We start from the raw sequence: 24772 nt of genomic DNA, 5'->3' as shown, positions 1-24772 counted from the left end.
TGGGGGCCGCCCCTTCCCCTCGGGGTGGCCATTTGCCCCCGAATTACCGCTCGCCCCCTTAACCGCGTTCAGTGACAGTTCAATAAAGCACGACGACCAATCGTGGCAAACGTCGCCCGGTATAAGCCAATAGGATTAACGCTATATTCATCCCGCTCTGATGCGACAAAGATCATATTTAAACGTCTCGTTCGCTCTTACGGCCAACGGACTCTTGATTCGATTGTGTTCCAATATAATAGTCGACTTTTATTTTGTTCTCTTTTTAAGTTTCGATTATTGTTTATGATATTGGGGCAGGCGAGTTTAGAAACAATGTTCCGTTGTTACTGGTGTAGGTAACTACTTATTTCGATTTAGTATTTTATGCAACAGACGTTTAAAGGAGGTCAAAAAAGACGAGTGGCGTGGGTAACAATTTGAGGCGAAGCCGAAAATTGTTGATAAAGACGCCACGAGTATTTTTTGACTCAGTTAAACGCCGTTGCATACAATACTTTTTCTACGACCATGCACTTAGTTTTTAATAGTTTTCTTGAATAACTTTCGTGAAATTCACACTATTTCCTGTATTTTGACGCAAAGCTTTGCACTGTCAGCTCAGCTGCCCAAAGTCTTCCCGCGCACGCGCGCAGTATCGTTATAACAATGCGTTGCCATGGTTACAGAGCCAAACAATGCGTTTTCAGTTTTTTCGATACTGCGCGCATGCGTCGAAAGCCGGCGAGCGATGGCTTTGGGGAATAGACTTTTATGTAGGGTTTTAAAGATCTATACACGACCCTGTAAATGACAAATAACAGTTCGGGAGTAGAAAAAATATTTTTCAATCGAGTTCCAGCAAAAAACAAAAAAATATACTCTCATAAAGTACTCTCACAAAGTTACGAAACAATTAAACAGTCAGAATCATAAACAAAGATTTTAAATTGTCACCATTTCTTATTTTTTTACCATTTTTTTAACCTTAAGCGTTGCCACGCCGACTGCAAAAGGTTCTCTTGATTCTTCAAAAAACAATTATTTTATATCCACGAGACTGCTAAGTAACTTTGAAATTTCGGCATGACAAGAAATGTGCCACTTTGTGAACTAGTGCAGCGGAAATAAAGCACCGTAGGTACTGAAAATGTTGGTTTAGGTACTCCTGAGTCCTGACAGTCCTGACAGGAGTCTTTCCTTTACCTACCTACCCTGTAGTAGTGGAAATCAGGGTAACAGGGACGGAAAATAAGCTCCCTTATTTACCGTCCCTGTTACCCTGGTTTCCACTTAATTAATTTAAGACAATTTAAGAAGTTAGTTCTCACAAAGAGTCATTACCAAGCAATCTAAAAACACTTAAAAGCTGCTGAGTAAAGTGAGGAATTATAGGTATGTCCATAGAGGAATAAGTAAGGGAAGAGTTGTAACTCCATACATCGGTAAATGCAAGTTATTTGTAGTGACATCTAGCTCATCCACTCATCAATCACGTGTCAATTAGCGTAAATTATCAGTACTGCTACTTGTCAATAGATGTCGCGACGAACAAAAAGTCTAATGCTCAACAATTTTTAGCTAATATTACAATAGTATTAATCAGTGCTCTGTTTTCAATTCCTAAGTTATAAACTGTTTTGATATTACATTTTTAGCACCTTTTATCGAGTAGTGGTACTGATAATTTACGCTATTTGTCAGGAAACCATCATGCTCTCCAAATACGTACTTTTATATACAGAGTCCGTTTAGTTCGCCAAGTATCTCGATTACGTCACGTCACGTTACAGCGTTTTCACACTGTCCGATTGGATGTAGGACTGATAATATAAGTATAAAAGCCGCTCGCAAACAATAACAAATGTTAAGCTTACTGAAACACGCGAAGTAGAGGTAAAAAGTTATTTTTGGCTTTTATAAAGCCAAAAGCCACAAAAACACAGCAACTGTAGAATTATTAGAATGCTGTTTATCACGTAGACAACTGTCATACAAATGACTTGCCAGAATAATTTGAAAGTCCTATTTAAAAAAGTACGATTATTTTAAATCCTAGAAGGTTTTATAGGATTCTCTATGTAGGCACTATTCTTTTACGTTCTGTGCAGAAAGAAGAAATTAGTGAATTTCGTGAAACTTAGAGGATCCAATCCTACACATTTTATGACTAGTCACCCTGGGACCTGTAAACTTAGTTTTTAAAGTCATTATTACAGTCAAGTCACGATAGTCTTAAGCGCCACAGACCCTATTGGCACTTAAGCCTTTTATGGCTATTTCCACATTTTACAACAAAATTTACAAAAACTGGATTGACAAAAAAGTTAGTGCGTTTTCACATTATCCGATCCGATATCGGAAGTACGAAGGATTTCAAAGGAAAAAATCAAAGATGACGGCGTAAATATATAGGATATCGGTCCTACATCGGATATCGGATCGATCGGATAATGTGAAAATGCACTTATGTATATGTCTGCATAATACTAGGTAAGATTCACGATTCACCACTCATGCATACTCGTATGTAGCTTAGCTGCATGTGTGATAACAATTAAGCAGATCGCATGGCTGGCTCCCTGCACCGATGCACTGCACAAAGGGATTTGACACTCCGTTGGGCTGTAATTACGGCAGGCAACCGACTGCGAAACCCACCGGAATAGGTTAGGCAGACTATAGTAATTATACGAGTTACTGTTGGATATCAGGTAAACACTTTTTCAGTACCTAAAAATACTCGTATGGTGCTAATACCATAGAGGAATAAGCTAATACATCAGAGCTTAGAGGACATCTAGCGATGTCAATCATGTACTTTATGTCATTCGATAATAGATGCCTATGTCAAAACAGTTTAAACTTTAAAGAAAGGAATATTTACCGACTTTTTGTTCGTCGCGAAAGATTGATGAGTGGATGAGCATGCATTTACCATGTACATACATACGTATAATCACGCCTGTATCCCATAAAGGAGTAGGCAGAGCACATGAACTACTAAGTTTCAGTGCCACTCTTGGCATAAATAAAGGGGTTGAAAGAAATCCGAATTGTGACATGTGGCATTACTGAAAGACATCATTCCGGAAATTCGTAGCTCGTGTCGATTTAAAACACTCCCTTCGGTTGTTTTTTTTAACCGTCGCCTCATATCTCTCAAGAAGGACGGTTATCAAGTCGTCTGTATGTTTTTTTTTTATTTTTTTTTTTTTTTTTAATGTTTGTTCCTCGATATCTCCGTCGTTACTGGACCGATTTTGATAATTTTTTTTTTGATTGAATGTATATGCATACAGATTGGTCCCATTTTTCTCAGAACCCAGTTCTGATGATGGGATCCTGGAGAAATCGAGGGAACTCCTCGAATCTGAAAGGCATACATATGGTGATTTTTGTGTTTTTAAAGGAACAGCATGCATTTAGGTACGGAACAGTGACATTTGGTGCAGTAGAACTGCTGATGATGGCCAGAACGGAACTCTTCAAATCTGAACGGCACGCTTATAGTGACTTTGGTATTTTTATAAGAACAGCATGCACTTTCGTCCAGAACAGTGACATTTGGTGCAGTGGAAATGCTGATGATGGTCAGAACCGAACTCCTCAAATCTGAATGGCACGCTTATAGTGACTTTGGTATTTTTATAAGAACAGCATGCACTTTCGTCCAGAACAGTGACATTTGGTGCAGTGGAATTGCTGATGATGGTCAGAACCGAACTCCTCAAATCTGAACGGCACGCTTATAGTGACTTTGGTATTTTTATAAGAGCAGCATGCACTTACGTCCAGAACAGTGCCATTTGGTGCCGTGGAACTGCTGATGATAGTCAGAACCGAACTCCTCAAATCTGAACGGCATACTCATAGTGACTTTGGTATTTTTGTAAGAAAAGCATGCATTTAAGTTCAGAACAGTGACATTTATTTACATAGTTATGTTTGTTAAGCATATTGAGTTTTCAAGTCAAAGTTTGTCAAGCTTCGATTTCTTATAATATAATCGGATTCATGAGGAATTGAGGAAACTCCTCAAACCTTAACGTTATGCGTATATTCATTTGTGTTGCCATCTAATAATTAAAGCATTAAAAGCAGTTTTAAAAACTTAGACTTACACATTTCTACATAATCAGAGATTATAGATTTAGTGGTTTGTGACATAATCCAACATTCGCAAGTAGCTTTCACCAGAACCCGAAAGGCGACGGTTTTTTTTTCTTAAAAATTATTGATTTACCTATCGCAGCTCGTTTTGTTCTTCTGTTTCCCGCACTTATATGACACGTAACGCACTATTTTCTGAAAGTGCACAGAAATGTTGTGAACGTTGAATCGTTGAACATAAAAGATGTTCGACACAGGCAAGTAACAACTTCAGTACAAAATCTGACACGCTCGGCCGCCATACAAATAGATGAACTTGTTTCTTCTATCTAAATCTAGTTCTGTGTGTTCGACGTTCGTGATTATTGCCATTGAATTGATCAGGCCAAACGATTTTAGCCTCTACAAGGGTTTGTCGATCGAAGTTTGGTTTTTAACCGCCTTCCAAATCTCAAAGGAAGGGGTTTTCAATTCGTCTGTATTTTTTTTTAATGTTTGTTCCTCGATATCTCCGTCGTTACTGGACCGATTTTGAAAAATTTTTTTTTTGATTGAATGTATATGCATACAGATTGGTCCCATTTTTCTCAGAACCCAGTTCTGATGATGGGATCCTGGAGAAATCGAGGGAACTCCTCAAATCTGAAAGGCATACATATGGTGATTTTTGTGTTTTTAAAGGAACAGCATGCATTTACGTATGGAACAGTGACATTTGGTGCAGTGGAACTCCTGATGATGGTCAGAATGGAACTACTCAAATCTGAACGGCACACATATAGTGACTTTGGTATTTTTATAAGAACATCATGCACTTACGTCCAGAACAGTGACATTTGGTGCAGTGGAACTGCTGATGATGTTCAGAACGGAACTCCTCAAATCTGAACGGCACACTTATAGTGACTTTGGTATTTTTATAAGAGCATCATGCACTTACGTCCAGAACAGTGACATTTGGTGCAGTGGAACTGCTGATGAAGAGTGAGCCGCCTCTGGTTAGAGTTCCGTTCTGATAATCATTCTCATCTGTAAGTACTTCAGAATCATCCAGATTTCAAAATTGGTTCAGAAATGACGGAGATATCGAATAACAAACATTAAAAAATATACAGACGAATGTAAGAAAATAGAAAATACAAATATAAGAAAAAAAAAACCGCCGCTTTTGTGGTTCTGGTGAGAGGTACTTGCGAATCTTGGATTATGTAGAAATGTGTACCTAGGTTTTTTTTTAAACTGCTTTTATTGTAAATCTTTGATTATTTGATGGAAACACAAATGAACATACGTACTTATACTGTTAAGGTTTGAAGAGTTTCCTCAATTCCTCATGAATCCGATATTCGATTATAAGAAATCGAGCTTGACAAAATTTGAAAACTCAAATGTAAGCAAAACAAAGAGAACAAATCTCCTAACAAATAAATGTGACTGTTCTGAACTTAAATGCATGCTGTTCCTATAAAAATACGAAAGTCACTATAAGTGTGCCGTTCAGATTTGAGGAGTTCCGTTCTGATCATCATCAGAAGTTCCACTGCACCAAATGTCACTATTCTAAACGTAAACGCAAGCTGTTCTTATAAGAATACCAAAGTCATTATAATAAGCGTGCCGTTCAGATTTAAGGAGTTCCGTTCTGATCTTCATCAGCAGTTTCACTGCCATAAATGTCACTATTCTGGACGTAAGTGCATGCTGTTCTTATAAAAATACCAAAGTCACTATAAAGTGTGCCGTTCAGATTTGAGGAGTTCCGTTCTGATCTTCATCAGCAGTTCCACTGCACCAAATGTCACTGTTCTGGACGTAAGTGCATGCTGTTCTTATAAAAATACCAAAGTCACTATAAGTGTGCCGTTCAGATTTGAGGAGTTCCGTTCTGATCATCATCAGAAGTTCCACTGCACCAAATGTCACTATTCTAAACGTAAACGCAAGCTGTTCTTATAAGAATACCAAAGTCATTATAATAAGCGTGCCGTTCAGATTTAAGGAGTTCCGTTCTGATCTTCATCAGCAGTTTCACTGCCATAAATGTCACTATTCTGGACGTAAGTGCATGCTGTTCATATAAAAATACCAAAGTCACTATAAAGTGTGCCGTTCAGATTTGAGGAGTTCCGTTCTGATCTTCATCAGCAGTTCCACTGCACTAAATGTCACTGTTCTGGACGTAAGTGCATGCTGTTCTTATAAAAATACCAAAGTCACTATAAGTGTGCCGTTCAGATTTGATGAGTTCCGTTCTGACCATTATCAGCAGTTCCACTGCACCAAATGTCACTGTTCCGTACGTAAATGCATGCTGTTCCTTTAAAAACACAAAAATCACTATATGTATGCCTTTCAGATTTGAGGAGTTCCCTCGATTTCTCCAGAATCCCATCATCAGAACTAAGTTCTGATAAAAATGGGACCAATCTGTATGCATATACATTCAATCAAAAAAAATTTAAAATCGGCCCAGTAACGGCGGAGATATCGTGGAACAAACATACAGACGAATTGAGATTTGAGAACCACCTTCCTTGAGATTTAAGGGCGGCGGTTAATAAGTTAAAAAATATTGTTGCAAATGGTCCCCCATAGACAATTTTAATTTCGTGCCTTTCAAATTTTATTTTCCTAAGTTAGTGATTGACGCCATCTAGTGACGTTCCCATACTTTCATTGAACAATCGTAGTTAGAGTAGGTTCGACGTACTAAGTCCAAGTAGTACTTCAAAGCATGTCGAGGTGGCGCTGTAAAGAGATTTGTAATTAAGAGGCGTTTTTATTTTATTCCATTACCCAACCATTACCTACCAGCCAGCCATCTAAAAACGCCATCGCTTCCGGTGTTACCATTCGTTTAAACAAGAAAACCCAAATTTTAAGCTTACATTAAATGATTTTAATTATTAATAATTTCTCCCAGTTGGCGTAATCGGTTCATTTTCATTAATTTAAAATGTGAATACCTGAATAAATTTAATCCTCTGCAGAGAATATAATAAAAAAATATAAGCAATACCTATGGCCATGGCCATTGATAATATTATAGAAATTTAGTAAAAAAATAACAAAAAAGAAAAATAACAATTAAAAGCGCGCGAATTGTAGAAAAGTATTTTGTAATACTTTATCAAATTGTTCAATACAGAAAAATAAATGTTTCATATAAGTTTATCAGTATTTAAGTATCCTGCTATTTCGTAAATCAAACAAAACAAAACAAATCTCCGCGAGAATTTGGCCGTGTGACAGCAACACCAACACTATTCAGTGAGCAATACGTACGTATTTATACTATACACATGTAGGTCAATGAAAAAAATGGCTTAGCAGCTCGTATGTGCCGTGGCAAGAAATAATTTTTAATTTAAATGGCCTTCAGTGATTTATGTCACATAAGTAATGCGTATAAAGCCGTCGAAAATGAAACAGATCAGGTAAGTAGTAGTGTGTTCAATAAGTGACCTATTGGTGGGTGTTTTACATGTCCAAATTCAGCTGTCAATCTGACCCAAAATCCGGGAAAAATGTAATAGTCTTGTTTCAAAATGTATGTTTTGGTCATAAAAGCAAATAATCGTAAAGGCTTACAATTATAAAAGCCTTGGGATAGTTATTGTTGGCTCCGAAACACGTAGCGATTTTAGTCTTGAGGTGAAAGATGACAAGTAAAGAATGCACACAATATTTTTAGAATTATGTAGTTTGTACGTTAGAGGACAAAATTACAAGGCTCTGCCAATAATCCAACAGATTATTTATTATCACTGGATGTTAACTTAATGTGTTTGATTATACTTGTTTCGATTTGTATCAGATTCTTATTAGAGCTTATGCCATAATACTTGTCTTTTGCAATAGTGTATCTACTGTTTTTGGCAATTTTTCCTTGGTTTGTCTGTGAATTTTGGGCACACACAGATCAGATAGTCTAACATAGGTAACTAATAAATGTAATGCCTACAATAATACTTACTATTTTCCTGTTGTGATAGTGATCTGTTACCTATTATCTGATCTGCATTGATTTAAGTGTATGGTATAAAAATTAAATACCCTCATTTTTATAAATTAGCTGATTTAGCAGACGTGTGCAATATACTTAATAACAATGAGAAGAAAATGAAAATTAATGCTAAAAATAATCTTAACATCTTAGATCAATAATATTGAAGGTTTGTGTATTATTATTTTGTATCACCTAAAATTAATACTAAATTGACTTAATACCCTAGAAGCAACTTGTCTGAATAAATTATGACTTAAGGGGCTTCTAAACAAGCCATAATTTCACTACAATATGAGGCCAGTAACGTATTGGCGTTTTCTCAGACATGATGTGTGCCAAAGAAGGACACCAATAGTTGGCAACCACAATTTGTAGTTGAACATGGCACATTTGAACGCCCTTTTTTCCAGAAAACATGAAAACTACGCTACACTAGAATCTTCCTTCCAGACCATCATTCAGACATAGTTGATTTTTTACTTACTAGGCTTTGTTTATATGCTACAAATTACTGAGACTATCTAACCTATTTCTAAATAGATAAATGATTACTGAAGGTGTAGTATAAATACATTGTTACTATTGGATAGATTTATCTAGCTCAAAAGTGACACAGACTGAGTGACGGGACAGGCTCTGGAAAGTGGGATCCACAAAAATAACACTTGCTACTCACAACTCATTTAAAAACATGATTTTACTTATTTATTACCAAGCATATAGGTTGTTCCCTATATTGTAACATACTGACACTATAGGAATCACTGATTTAAACTTTCACGATTATTACACATAATTATTTTCAAAATCAGGACTATCGGTTTACTATAGGAATCAACCATGACTCTGCTTTTAATGAATATTTACATGTTACATTTTACAGTCGGAACGCATTATGGAAGAAAACTCAATGGTCCGAGATCTTATCACAAAGATCCTTGATGAGACCGGACCCTCAGAAGGGAGCAGGTATGTAGTCAGACTAGATTTTTTTCACATGCATAAAACTCTTGTTATAATTATCTAATATGACAATTCATGTTTATTTTATGTTTGAGGCTAACTAATACATAATATTTGCTTGTAAACATTGTAGCTACAAGCTAAACTTTTTTTTATCTTACAGCTCTATACAACCACAGGAAAAAACGCTAAGTACAGCTACAAACGCACAATATCCCAAAAATGAACCTACAGCATCATTTATACCACCTTCCTTTAACTTCCAAGATCCATTCAACTTCGCTCAAAATGCCCAGACTGAACAACATGGCTTCAACTTCAACACACAAAATGGGTTTGGAAATGGTTATGTTAACTACCCTGAAGAAAACCTTCTCATGGACCCTGTGGGGGAGCCAGAAGTGTCACAAGAACAGCTGAATTTGCTAAGATTAGCAGCTCAAGAAATCGGTGGTGCACAGTTTACCAGTCCCAACAAATATGATGATAATAAATACTATAACTTCTTTGAACCTAACCAAAGGAATTCCCTGCCAGAAATGAATATGTACAGTAACAACTTTAGACCAAACAGTCTGAATTTAGATAATAATTTCACAAACATGGACTATGCTCAAAGGTACCCCAATAAATTTGACAATTATGCCAAAGAGCAGAATCAAGAGCCAGCAGACCTACTGGCTTATTTAAACCAGCTAAACATAAATGTTAATACATTAGACCGCTCACCAGATGTACCAATGGACTTTAAAGGACAAATGGAAAATGGTCACTTCCATAATGACGAGTTCAATAAAATGCAAGACGAAAGGAACAAGATGTTGTTCAACAGAAACTTCCAGCAACCACCAAAATTTAATGGCGAAAACAATTTCTACTTAAATGAAATGATGAAGCAGATGGGAGACCGACCCCCACAGAACTTTGATTTCCAGAACACACCACCGAATTATAAGCCTAATGGGTTTCATCAAAACGATTTTATGCAGAGGCAGAACCAGATGATGCCTAGAGAGAATTTTCAGGGCAATATGGATCAGAGGGGCAACTTTGAGGGCCAGAACAATGCACAGCAGGCCATGATGAGGCAACAGGAGCTGGCTCGGCAGATGAACATACTCATGAGGAATCGGCCGCCTCCTAACCAGTTAAATGTTGATGTCTCTTTCTTGCATGAAAACACACCTTTTAACCTTGGTGAGTTGTATTTTTAGTTGGAAACGTAGCTTCAATTTTGATCAAGTTCAAAATTATTAATGAAATTACATGAAGAAAATTGACAATTCTATTTTACATTTACGTAATATTTTGTTTTAGGTTTAGGAGCTTTATTGGGGCCTAGTCCACCAGTGCAACCGCCAGTGTTACCATCGCCAATGATGGATTTACCTCTACTAGCGCCTTTCTACACTATGAGAAACATCAGGTTAGTTTACTTTTAAATGTTTCTTAATAATGAACATCGGAACAATCAAGCTGTTAATTTACAAGCTGATGAGATTAAAATGATATTCTCGAGCCACAAAATTAAAATTTTGAAATAAACCCCAACTCACTCCCGACCCACCAACACTCCCGACTAACTCAGTTTTCAAACAAAAAAAAACGAAATCTAAATCGGTTCATCCGTTCGGGAGCTACACGTCACACAGACAGACACGTCAAACTTATAACACCCCGTCGTTTTTGCGTCGGAGGTTAAAAAAGGGAAGTAGAAGACCGTGTGAAGTGGTGGAGAAAAAGCCGGAAAGCGGACCCCGGGCTCCGAAGCGCAAGTTGCATCCTCAGCTAGATGAGGATGCAACCGGGAAAACGTTAAGGCTGCTTTCAAAAAAAACGTCAAAAGAATGTAAAATTGATAGTTTTAGTCGGTGAAATACTACACTTTCCGTTATCCAATAGATTTATTTAATTCAAGTTCCAGTTAGAGCATCTTATTATCTTGATTTTTATAAGACTGGATTTTTGAAAACTAACTCATTAAATTAATTATGAATTTTTCTCTAATGCACGTTTAGAAAAATGCACCTATAGAGCTGAATCAGTCGATCTTATTTGTAAAATTTGGACAATTTTGAATATTAAAACGGGTAAATTTATAATTCGTATATCCTGTACCACAATCATTTCAGACTAGATTTTTATTTTAAGTTTTTGAAAAAGAGTAAACTAGCCTAAGGCGAATTCAATTTTTTTCAGAAATTACCTAAAATTAAGTGACAATTTCTTTGAAAATCTACATCACATCGAAGAAAGTTTTGTATTAAATTAATCTGCAACGTTTACTTAAACTGCTGTTATGCCTTAGTGATTATAAATTGCTATTATTGATTTTTGCCAATTTTTTGAAAACGAGCCTTCACCGGTACAATTATTACCACTTTTGGACATTTTCTCATATTTTGTTAGACCAAGTAGAAAAAGTCCTATAATGTGATATATATTTATAAACTACTCGCAAAGCCCTTTAATTTGATACCACACACGGTATGATCAAGCGCTCGGTTGCGATTTCACTATTTTTAACACGAAAGCCCTCTTAAGATGAGAGAGGGCTGCTATAAAAAGCAAAACGTATTTCGTAGTCAATATTATTGTGCTTTATCATACTATCTACTACACGCGGGCCTAGCGGGAGTTATAGAAAACTTTCCCTAGGGACATTAAAATAATGTCATATACAAAGAAAAAGTGACCAAGGCCTCTCAAGTGTTCCGAGCTGGAATCGAACCAGCATACTTCGTTAACCGGACCTGCCTGTAAAACCACTCGGCCATCGGATCACGAAAGCAAGGGTCGAAATTTCCAAGTACATATATGACACAATTACTGAAGGCTTATGGCGCCCCCGGCCATCTCTAAAGTATTTTGAAATGAAAATAATTTGATTTGATTTAAGATTTTCCCTATTAGGGAGTTATGAAATTTCTAGTTACGTAATAAACTTTTTTTTACATATTTTTTGCAACAGTGATGAAGAACATATAAGTATAGGCATAAGAATATTAGAATTATTATTGTGTTGTTTTCCTGTCGGTGAGTAAGGCTGCCAGAGCTCAACGAGGGTGCGGTGTGCTGATGACAGGAGGACTTACGGAACTAACTTGTTCCGTCTATTGTCCTTTGAGTCGTCGGCAACCCGAACCCTCCTTAGAACTTGTACACTCCTTTTTGCTGTGTACTTAACACAGCAAAAGGGAATGTACAAGTTTCTAATGGGGTGGCAACGCGCATGTGACACTGTTTGAGTTGCAGGCGTCCATAGGTTACGGTGACCGCTTTACATCAGGCGGGCCGTATGCTTGTTTGCCACCGACGTAGTATAAAATAAAAAAAAAGAAACTGGTCCTTTAAATTGCTCCGGCAGTTCTTGGGTCATCATTTGTGTGTACTGTTTTCAGAGGGGCAGCGACGTCCTCAGGCATCCTGCACGCGCGGCTGGACGCGTGCTACGAACAGTGGCGGCAGCTGGAGCGCGAACGCAAGCGCACCGAGGCCCGGCTCGCACTGGCCTACCCCGGCCGGGCTGTGTCTTCGTCCAACTCCATCCCTGTGCCGAGGCTGCCGCCCTGTCCTACAAGGGTCGATCGTCTGACTGTTGACATGCTCAGAGAACACACTAAGGTAAACAGTGAACAGTGGAGGCTGGCACCAGTGAGATAGCGGGGCTTACTCCGGCCGCGCCGTTAGTGCGTTTTCACATTATCCGATCCGATATCGGATGTCGGACCGCCCCATACATTACAGGCGCCATCTTGTTTTTTTTTTTTTTAGTTTATTCAGAAACCAAACAGTCACATAAACACATTATATATTGGCAATACAAAAATGTACTGCAAAAAAAGAAGACAGTAACAAATATAATTATTAATATAATAATTCACAAATATAATAATTCTCGGCTTTAACCTACCGAGCGACCGGTTTGGCCTAGTAGGTAGTGTACCTGCCTGCTACGCCGCGGTCCTCGGTTCGAATCCCGGTAAGGGCATTTGTTTGTGTGATGAGCACAGACATTTGTTCCTGAGTCATGGATGTTTTCTATGTATACTTATATTATAAGTATTTGAATATTATGTATATCGTTGTCTGAGTATCCACATCACAAACCTTCTTGAGCTTACCATCGAACTCAGTCAATCTTTGTAAGGAGGAGGAATACTTATTTATTTAAGAACGGCACTTTGGCCACTTTCACTTTAATCTATGACCATAGACCTACGTGCGCTTGTGCTTGAAACCTTAACGGCACAGCCACGACATTGGTCTAAGCGCGACAGCGGCGAGCGGCGGCCATACATTAAAGCGAGACACAGCGATGGGACTTTTCATTCGCAAAGACCAATGTCGTGGCTGGGCCGTAAAAATACTCCTAAAATTTCCAGGTGCTAACCCTTATGGGCAAGATGGAAACCCTCCGCGCCAGCGTCTGCGTCGCACAAAAGAAGGCCAACAAAGAAGACGCCAAGATCACGGTGCTTAAGCGCGGCCAGGACCAGCCCGAGCCCAAGCACGTGGACCCCGACTCCTTCCAGCCCGCCTCCTGGAAGGACGACGTCAAGAATCTCTCAGAAATGTCAGTATCTTGTTACTTTGTTTGGCAGTTCCTCTCATTTCTCTCCATCGGTTTCGCTGTCGCCAATCCGCTGCTTTGATGGAGTTTGTCTGCTTCATAACTTGGCCAGATCAGGTACACACAGATTAGTGAGATTAGGGTATTTTTTAGGGTTCCGTAGTCAACTAGGAACCCTTATAGTTTCGCCATGTCTGTCCGTCCGTCCGTCCGTCCGTCCGTCCGTCCGCGGATAATCTCAGTAACCGTTAGCACTAGAAAGCTGAAATTTGGTACCAATATGTATTTCAATCACGCCGACAAAGTGCAAAAATAAAAACTGGAAAAAAATGTTTTATTAGGGTACCCCCCCTACATGTAAAGTGGGGGCTGCTATTTTTTTTTCATTCCAACTCCAACGTGTGATATATTATTGGATAGGTATTTAAAAATTAATAAGGGTTTACTAAGATGGTTTTTTGATAATATTAGTATTTTCGGAAATAATCGCTCCTAAAGGAAAAAAAAGTGCGTCCCCCCCCTCTAACTTTTGAACCGTATGTTTAAAAAATATGAAAAAAATCACAAAAGTAGAACTTTATAAAGACTTTCTAGGAAAATTGTTTTGAACTTGATAAGTTCAGTAGTTTTTGAGAAAAATACGGAAAACTACGGAACCCTACACTGAGCGTGGCCCGACACGTTCTTGGCCGGTTTTTTTGTCGTGGTGGAACAATGAGAATCTTTCAAAAATGTGTGTCCAGCCGGTGTAGCCGAATGGCAATTGTCACCAGATGTCGACAGAAATGCAGTCTAGCTCTGTCGCGCCAATACTCAAGTGCGATAGAGATAGATAGCTACGAAACATATATTATCGTGAGCGTTTGTGCATTCGGCTACGCACACAAGGCTTCTTGTCGTAAGTTTTGCGTAAGTTGACCCAAAATTTAATTATTTGATTTTTAATTGATGAGCAGCTTACTTGGAGAGATCATGTGGAATATGTTTGCAAAAAATAAGCAAGTCAGCATTTGCACTACAGAATCTTGCTAAGGTTGTAGATAGGAAGGCATTGTTAACTGCATACCATGGCCTTGTGGAATCGATATTACGGTATGGAGTGATATTTTGGGGGAACTCTGTATATAGAGACGCTATTTTTATAGCCCAAAAAAGGTGCGTACGAGCGATATCTGGAATCGGTATGCGAGAAGGCTGTGCTCCGCACTTTAAACTTTTAAATATTTTAACTTTCCCAGCACTGTACATCTTTGAAATGGCAAATTTTGTAAAAAGTAATCTGCATTTATATACAATGGTGTCACAGCAAAGCAGACTTCCTGTGCGGTCTCAATACCAGAATAAAATATCTAGCACTAGACACAATACTGCCTTATTCAGTAAAACCGTACTGGGAATGGCTTGCAAGATATATAATAAGATCCCTGACCATATAAAAACCCAAAACATAAACTTGTTTAAGAAGCAATTGAAAACTTATTTAATTAGTAAAATATATTATTCGATTAACGACTTTTTTAGTGACATATAAATAAATTGTTAATCGTATTATTTTAAGTATTTTAATTGATCTGAATTGTATCTTGTTTCTTGAATTATGTTATTTCTTCTCTCTTATTTAGTGTTGTGACTTCATCTGTTTATATTTGTAAGAATTTAATATGTACCTTAACTAGTTATAAGTTAGCTTAGTATATTCATATTTTGTACGCCCATAGGCAGAACACAGAGGCTCTCTATGCATGTACTTATATTAAGACCGTTTTAACACCTGTGTTATATAAATAAATATTATTCTGTTCTATTCTTCTATTCGATGTTAAATTGTGTTCCAGCGCGCCGCACAGCGAGGTGGAGAGCGCTATGCTGTCGTGGCGCAGCGCCGTGGCCGCCGTGCAGGCCGCGCGTCGGCGTGAGCTCGCGCAGCCGCGCTACATCCGCACTGACCGTAAGTATTTAATTACTATACGAGGTAGATACTAAATACCCTACATAATGATACGATGATTTAAGTAGTTGAGATTTCTGTGCAATGGGAGAGATTGGAGTACTAATGATCGTGTAAGTACGATTTACAAATGAAATTCTGAATATGAGGGATGTTCGCTTTTCTTTTTAGATTTCCAATTTTTCCATAGGTATCGTGGACGCGGTCGTGTCGAGCATATCGCGTGTATTACTTTTAAGAGCCCATTTAGACGGTACGAGAACTCGCATACGAGTTTTATTACATTGCGGTATTGACGGCTGTGCAAAATTGTATGTAACTTGCCAGCAATGTAACTAAAATCGCATGCGAGTTTGCACGCCGTCTAAATCAGGTCTAAATGATGGAAATGGTGTTCGCTGGACACTATCGACAGTCAAAATGTCGATCGAATGTGGCTATGTAGCCTATACACTCCATATACATATAATTCACGGTCATTAAGTCGCTCAGGTCAGTGCCGGCGCAGTGCTACGCCTGTACGGCTACGTATATACACGTACATCGTATGTATACGACGTCGCGCATATGGGCCGTCGGTCGGGCTCGTCGATGCGCGTGATGGTCGTATACACGCGTTCAGCTCGATGCCTATATATATCGTGCAATAGGCAGTAGGTAACTAAAGAGAATGTTTTGCAGCGATCCTGCAACTAGCGGAAGCGGTGAAGCAGCTGGGCGTGTGCGCGCGGCGCGCGCGCTGCGCCATGTGGTGCGACCTCACGCTCACCGTGGCGCTCGCGCCGGCGCCCGCGCAGCTCGCCAACCCGCAGCCCGCTAGCACGGCCGGCACCGCCGCGGTAATTCTTCACTCATACTATTACTTCATTTATGTCATACTAGCTTTTGCCCGCGGCTTCGGTCGCGTTAGAAAGAGACAAAAAGTAGCCTATGTCACCCTCCATCCCTTCAACTATCTCCACTTAAAAAATCACGTCAATTTGTCGCTCCGTTTTGCCGTGAAATACGGACAAACAAACAGACACACACCTTTCCCATTTATAATATTAGTATGGATTAGTTCCGCGTACTGACTAAAGCTCGCGGTCGGATTCTATACCCGGCACCGGGTGCACATTTTCGTGTTACGCCGTTTTCACATTATCCGATCCGATATCGGATGTCGGAAGGATTTCCATAGAAAAAATCCAAGATGGCGCCTGTAATGTATGGGATATCGGTCCGACATCCGATATTGGATCGAATAATGTGAAAACGCACTTACACATCTAGATTCTTAGGGTCTTAATAATTGAGATCTGATTACCCGTGTGGCCCATGTTTCCGGATTCACAGAATCGAATTACCCTAGGTTATAAAAACAAAGAACGAAGGCGAGCGACGTCAGACGACAATAAAATTCCAAACGAAATTAAATTAAATCACGACATCTTACCGGACCAATTTAAGGTCTCGATTTTTATTGCCATGGTTACGGTTCCCTGAGTCACGCTGGTTTTATGCAAAATTATGCTACTGAAATCTGAAATTATGCGAGCATGCATCTCGTCTATGTTTGTATCTACAAGCAAATTAATACAGGCAAATTAAGGAAAGGGCTTGTTAAGAGGGCTTTCGTGTTAAAAATAGTGAAATCGCAACCGAGCGCTCGATCATACCGTGTGTGGTATCAAATTAAAGGGCTTTGCGAGTAGTTTATAAATATATATCACATTATAGGACTTTTTCTACATGGTCTAACAAAATATGAGAAAATGTCCAAAAGTGGTAATAATTGTACCGGTGAAGGCTCGTTTTCAAAAAATTGGCAAAAATCAATAATAGCAATTTATAATCACTAAGGCATAACAGCAAACGTTGCAGATTAATTTAGTACAAAACTTACTTCGATGTGATGTAGATTTTCTAGGAAATTGTCACTTAATTTTAGGTAATTTCTGAAAAAAATTGAATTCGCCTTAGGCTAGTTTACTCTTTTTCAAAAACCTAAAATAAAAATCTAGTCTGAAATGATTGTGGTACAGGATATAGGAATTATAAATTTACCCGTTTTAATATTCAAAATTGTCCAAATTTTACAAATAAGATCGACTGATTCAGCTCTATACGTGCGTTTTTCTAAACGTGCATTAGAGAAAAATTCATAATTAATTTAGTGAGATAGTTTTCAAAAATCCAGTCTTATAAAAATCAAGATGATAAGATGCTCTAACTGGAACTTGAATTAAATAAATCTATTGGATAACGGAAAGTGTAGTATTTCACCGACTAAAACTATCAATTTTACATTCTTTTGACGTTTTTTTTGAAAGCAGCCTTAATACCAGAAAAATGCATGTTTACATAGTTTAAGTAGCATAATTTTGCATAAAACCAGCATGACTCAGGAGACCGTAACCATGGCAATAACGAGCAGTTGATTCACCCAAATACAAAATTTACTAGCATGATAAAAATTACTTCATAAAAATATAATAAAAAAAATAATTGCAGAGTCAGAAGCAGCCGCAAGCTCAGCAGCCGTCGCCGAAGTCGACCCCCGAAGCCTCAAACCCCCAGCGCAAAGCAATTCCAAACCTGCCACCGATGTTAAAGACGTACGTGTACTGTTTTCATCTTTATACAACGTGATTTTTTTCTCGATAAAACTTCGAAATTTAACAAATTCCACGTCCAGAATAAAAATTATCATAACTTCCTGTATTTTCTCTTGAACGAAAAACTTTTGAATATGACATAGTCGTTAGGACATTTTCAAAATTTGGGTCCCGAAAATGCCCGTTACAGATCATGGAATCGGAATCCACAAAGCTTTGTTTTGTTTCATTCCATTTTCATAATTAAAATAAAAGAAGCTTTATTTCTTACGATTTGATTTCAAACTAGCATTTTTATTCTTAGGATAAACTATTCTTTTTTTACGCTATCTTTTGTTCCTCAGGATAAACCCAACGACGCTTCAATAAAGACCGATGCGAAGCCCGAAACAAACAACAACAAAACGAGCACGACCAACAAGCAGGCCGAGAAGGACAAGAGCCAGCGCAAGACGCAGAACTACCGCCACAAGCTCAACCAGGGCCGCCAGGACTTCTACCAGAAGAACCACAGGTACGATACCCGCTTCATGCAGAACCGACACCCCTACTACTTGGCCACCGGCCCCATCAACTAACAGATCATCGAAATAGTACAACATATAAGTTAGGGAACATGACTTAACTAACTTAACGTAACTTATTGCGTAATGAAACTGTTGCGAATACGGCTACATAATGTAGTAAAAATGAAAATGTACTTATTGTAAAAAATTGGCAAATAGGTTGAAAGAATAAGTAGGCATTGGAGCCGTATACAATTTACATATCAGGACTTAAAACGACTGTAATAGGATATAGTCGCAGATCTTGAATGAGCATGTTTGCAATCGATATGCCAATTTTTTATAATAATCTAGGATTGTTAAGCCTTTTTCTGATGTCACTTACTTTTTACAGTTTTTAATACTCCTTATAATGTCTACATGATCTGTATTTGGAAAGTATTACAAGTTTGCATTTGTGTAAAAAGAAGAAATATTCCTCTACTGTTGCAAAAATGAACTTGTTGATAATCAATGATGAATGAAATGACAGTTATCATATATTTCGATTTGACTACCAGTCTATACCGGAAGGTTAAAAAAGACGCATTTTCTTTTTAGTTTAAATGCATAATTTGCACTTAGGTACATCATGCTTATACTATAAATTCTATCATTGAATCGATGACTAAAGCCAAACAAAACAGTTGAAGATTATAACATTTTACTGCTAATTATCTAAGATTAAATCCGCTTAAGCTTTTGTATTTAAAAACTGGACACTAATTTTTAAACTTTACGCCACATCACGTAAATGGCAATCATTGCATTTTGTTTGGTTTCGGAAATCCACCCATTTAAAAGTAACAAGAGGTTTTATAAAGCATTTTTACACGTAAACCGAAATACCTAAAAAGTACACGAAGAGGAAACCTGTCGATATAAAAGCCAGGAGCATATCCACTCGGAACTAAGTATTTTAAGAACTTTAAAGGCTTCAAAAAAGGGCTTGAGGCAATCGAAAATGTATCATATCAACAGTAAATTATTAACTTATATATGAGCGAATGCACTTTTATTATGAAATAATGCATTTATAGAAAGTGAATTCGCGACACTTACACAGGTATAACTGAGACCACAATTAATTGTTATGAAGTATAATGTTATAATAAATAGATGTGTGTAGGGTTAGTTTTTAATGCCAGTAACCTACCTTGCATATTTGTACCTAACTCAGTTCACTTCAGAAGGAATACTTTCTAGCAAGTAGCAATAACGAAATCATGCTTAAAAATAAAATAATAACATCATCATTGTATGGGTGATACGCATAATGAAAGCAGGTATAGAAAATAATTTTATTGCTAGTCAGAACACCCATGAACGTTCAATGAAGTAAAGAATCAAACTTAAAACTAATAACCAGGCAAAGACTCGCATATTGAATGCGATTGTTTATAGGACAAAACAATATTTATTTCTCGTTAAGTATTCTGAAGTGAACTTGTAACCATGCTTGGCTGGGGTTCGAAGTATTATCTCTATGTCTATCCTAACGAAGACGATTGGCTAATATTAATACTTGCCAAATTATTAGTGTGGTGTGAGCGAAAATTAAGCCGACTGATGTCACTCTAGAACGATATTATAAATACATCGACACATAGATTATACATATACCTAATGAATTAATGATTATTAATTATATTTAACTACATCTTACTGTTTGAAGCATACGTTCGTGATAGTTTCTCGACTAAAATATAAATTGTTTTTATTTAAAATCACTCGTTCACTATTTCAGGCCATAATTATTTTCGATGTCGTAGTCTAACGCTAGAAAGACATCGTATTTCTCGGTTGTTAAGAATATTTTTGAGCACAAAACTCTAGTCATCCAAAGGTAACAGGAATTGAGTAAACTTGATAAGATCAGAATATTGATAGACTTGTAAAGCCTAAGGTCCTCCCCATTCACAGAGACTGATAACCATTAACCAAATAAAAGGCATTTCCAGTTTTCGCTCACACCAACGCAGAAAGAGAACTATAATAAAATGTGATGTTTCTACTTTAATAACTAGTTGACACTATTTTAATATATCACGTTTCGTGCAAATAAACAAAATATATGAAGTTCTAAACTGTTAGAGTGTAAGTGTACCAATTTATATTTATTTAATGTATTTGATTTATACGGTGTGTAGTATTAGGGTTAGTGCGGCAGGGTCGTATGGAGTTACTCCCTAAGCGTGTAGTATGATATAGTTTGGGACCGCTTCTTTAGATGGGTCGGCTAGTTTTCGTCAATTGTTAATTTTAACTTGTTCTGTGACGACCGTAGGCGAAGCTTATCGCGACGTGTTACAGTGCTGTTTCGTATTGTGTTCTTAGTAATTTCTTACCGCCAAAATGAAGTAAGATTAATAGTTAGTTCCTCACATTTAGCTTAGTTAATTTTTTGTAGTCAATTTGCTCTGAAAAACTTACGTAATTATAAAAGGGTTTGAAGAAATATTTATACTGTAAGCATATTCTGAAACATGTTAACGCTTTAATTATTATTTTTAATATATAACAAAAGTAAAACCCACAAACGGTGCACAAAAGCTGCAATATACTGCCATATAACGGCAGAACCAAACCAAAATATTGATAGTGTTATTATTAAACATCTTCCATCTTTTGTTCATGTTAGTTTTAGGTATTAGTACTAATGTGGTTGAAGTTAGAGATATAGCCGAGTTGTGTAAACCGGATCGAAAAGAGAGGAGGACATTTTTAAATTGTCGCGGAGTTTGCTGGAAAAACTCGTTGAGCTCTATCAAGCCAAATTAAAAATTACACTTGTTTTCCGTTTAGTCACTTCTTATATTTACTTATATAAATATATAGTTTTGCTTATCTTTTGTTCGCAAGTAGTAACGCATTTTATGTGATGTTCGACGACTTTCAGCGAGAACCGTTTTGCTCTTCATCTTTGACTCGATCAAAAATCGACTAACGCTCATATAAAATGAATTGATGAAATTTTAATGGCTATAAGTTAATTAAGTATTCATTGGAGGTAGTGCCTTTTCTAATAAAATGTGCATGCATTTGATAAACCCCTATGTAATGTACAAAATTAAGACATGATTTTATTTTAGATTTTATTTTGCTTTTATTAAATGTTGCATTTCAATTCGGATGAGTCAAAAAGGGTCGATTCGAAATGATAGATGAATTAGAAGATAGTTTTATATGTGTTAGAGAAATTATCAAAGTATATAAATAATGCGAATTTGGAAATAAGAGGGAACTGCCATTAAAATAGTGGGCAATAATATAGAAATTCGACGTACGTGCTTGCTAAATAAAATCATCCCCACTTTGGCGCAAAAACGTCAAATAACATCTTTTCAAGCGAAAATAATTACATACGTATGTGAACATTTTTCTTCAGGATAGGACATCATAAAGCAGTAAAAAATATAGAAAATTGTTTATAGCCTCACATAATGTGATAAAATTGTCTAATTTTTATAGCTGTGAGATGTAAAAATAGACTATGTATGAAAGCTGTGAGAAAATCAGTCAAAGGAGACAAATAGTCATAAAACAAATAATAACTTCCATTCAAAAATAGAAATGTAAAACATGCCCTCGAAGGTCACTCTTTTCTATATTTTGCATACGCTGTCATATTGTAGCCTAAAATATTTTATTTATTTTATTTTTATATACTGCCGCTATAAGCTTATTTATGTAAGCACTTATATTGGCCACGATTGTTTTTGTGCCAAAATTGTTAGGGATGATCCTGTCCGTAGATGTTTTAATACTATAATAAAATTGGCAGTTCTTTACAGATCTATAGGCACCTAATCAACCTCTTCCAATTCGTTTAAATAATTTTAAAAAATTAGTACAATCAATATCGCACGTAGCGTAATTTAGTAATAAATAGTTAAAGTAATTCAACATTAGCACAATTAATTTAGTTTCTGAACTAATTAATACATCTTGGCGTTGTTTAAGATGGTTCCTCGTATTAAAATGTGTTTACTCCTTGCTATGCAGTAACTGATTTCTAATTTTACACGTAAAGTTGACAGCTGGTACGAATGAAACGAACGAGTGAATGAGAATGTCTAGGTATATGTGTAACAGATTAACCAATAAAATGGCGACTTCTGATAGTTACGACTGTATAATAATACCTACAGGTATCATTCGTCCAACAAAGTTTGTTCATTACATTCGTGCCAGCTTTTAAGAAACGACCCTGCTTGTAACAATTACTAGGAACTGTCTTACATAAATCCTTCTAGTAGTACATTTCCTTCGTAAACTCGGTGTCTATTTCCATTGTTGCCATACTTGTAACTATTTACCTCACTCTTCAGGCTCGATCAATAATACTGATACTATTTTAACATTCAAATAATCAGTATTAATTAACGATTATTGCCCTGTCTCTCAGACGCTTAGCCCATTTCTGACAAAATTGTTTAAAATATAGCATATTTATTTTAAAAATCAATTGTAGGGAGATAAGCGAAATAGATATATTTTCTGTTGATTGTTGCATGTTATGTCTTGCCTGTGCTAGAGCGGTGTGTTAGAGATAAAATTATCGGTACATACGTTTAAAGAATAATGTGGGTAGGTTTTTATCAATGGTAATTGATGAATACCAAATCATTTTTATTATTCGAATGCTCACGTGGTTAAACGTTTTCTACGTTCTCTACTTAAACAAAATAATCTAAATTGTAAAGACGGTGTGTACTTGTAAAGACTTCGTCGGCGTACAAACAGTTACATACATCTTTTTTCGAATTGTTTTGTTCAAACATTTTGTTGTATATGTAATTTCGTCTAACTAACACACCGCTGCAGTTATTGTTAAACATTAGCTTCATATTTATTTTCTATGGATTTGACTCTAATGAATTTATTTACACCTATATAATCTGTTATGAAGTTACTACAGCGGATATGAATTGCTTGTAGTAAATTAGAATAATTTCCTATTACAGTACCTGAACAACTGTATAATACCTACCTACTATTAGATATGTCTATTTGATGGGTCACTTCAATATAAGTGACAGCTGTTTTTATAAGTGCTTGCTCGTTCACTGGAGCCGGATATTAAATGAGACCCAGAACCCAGACCAGAGGCTCACTTTTATTTCTATGAAGCCTCTATCTTCATTCTTATCATATGTACTTCCAAAAGTGACCTTATTTCATAAATATTACAAGAAGATGCATATTAATATTTAATTTATTGTATAAATCTGCTTCCTGCATCCAGCCGTGTCTTCCTGATACCTACTTTCCAAGAGCGGACAGCCTTTGTACACTTGATTTGATATCGACGTCTCGATGTCGTTCCATAATGAATACATAGGTATTATACAGGAATGTTGGTGCATTGCCTTATAGGTGCACTTCCAAACCAGGCTTATTTTTCCAATGCAAATATTTTCACTCGAGACGAGAATGAATTTAAAATGTTGGAACTTAGCCTGCTTTGAATCATCAATTCAGTTCTAAAACACATGAAGTAATATTTTGATATTATTTGCGAATTTTAGAACTGAATCTCAAATTGCAAACGTGTATCACCACTAGCTTCATGTTGTATTAGGTGGCTTAGATTGGGGCGTTGCAATATCGTTATTGATTTTTGACGTTTTGCGAGTAGACAGCCAGCGTCGGGTGTATCCAAACAGGATTTATAATCTTCAATACGTACCTATGCATGACGCGTTTAGGTAATATTGATCGCTAGCTGTGTGTTTTAATAAACTAGTCTAGAGTTTAGATTCGATTAGATGTTTCAGCTTAGAAGAGTTTCCTTGTATTTAATAAAACTTAGAAACTGTTGTGTTAGGCTAAATATGGTAGGTGCAATCATTAATCTTTTATAAGATAGTTGCAAATCGCGTATATTGATTGGACTATAGACGTTTTCAGGAACAGTCATGTGACAATGTAGTATTCTTTCCGGTAAACTTAGCATCGTGTATATTGACTTACTTTTAAACTTTCTATGTCCGCTTCGTTACGCATTTGGTCAGTGTACCTACTACATTGGCATATGTCGTG

At 36.9% G+C, this 24772-nt stretch overlaps 1 protein-coding gene across 1 annotated transcript; it reads left to right on the top strand.

Moving 5' to 3' along the window:
• Positions 1-7397: 7397 nt before the first annotated feature.
• On the top strand, positions 7398-18809 carry LOC125242302 (meiosis-specific coiled-coil domain-containing protein MEIOC-like). The gene is made up of 10 exons (XM_048151069.1): positions 7398-7529; positions 8985-9070; positions 9228-10261; positions 10382-10490; positions 12466-12688; positions 13450-13640; positions 15473-15585; positions 16267-16424; positions 18079-18182; positions 18527-18809. The coding sequence occupies exons 1-10, from the start codon at positions 7464-7466 to the stop codon at positions 18549-18551; spliced, it is 2109 nt and encodes a 702-aa protein (XP_048007026.1). The 5' UTR covers positions 7398-7463; the 3' UTR covers positions 18552-18809.
• The last annotated feature ends 5963 nt before the right edge of the window (positions 18810-24772 follow it).

This window comes from Leguminivora glycinivorella, chromosome 2, assembly GCF_023078275.1.
Source record: "Leguminivora glycinivorella isolate SPB_JAAS2020 chromosome 2, LegGlyc_1.1, whole genome shotgun sequence".
NCBI classification, from domain to species: Eukaryota; Metazoa; Arthropoda; class Insecta; order Lepidoptera; family Tortricidae; genus Leguminivora; species Leguminivora glycinivorella.
The sequence above is the reverse complement of the archived record's forward strand: the minus strand, read 5'-3'. Positions and strand labels throughout refer to the sequence as shown.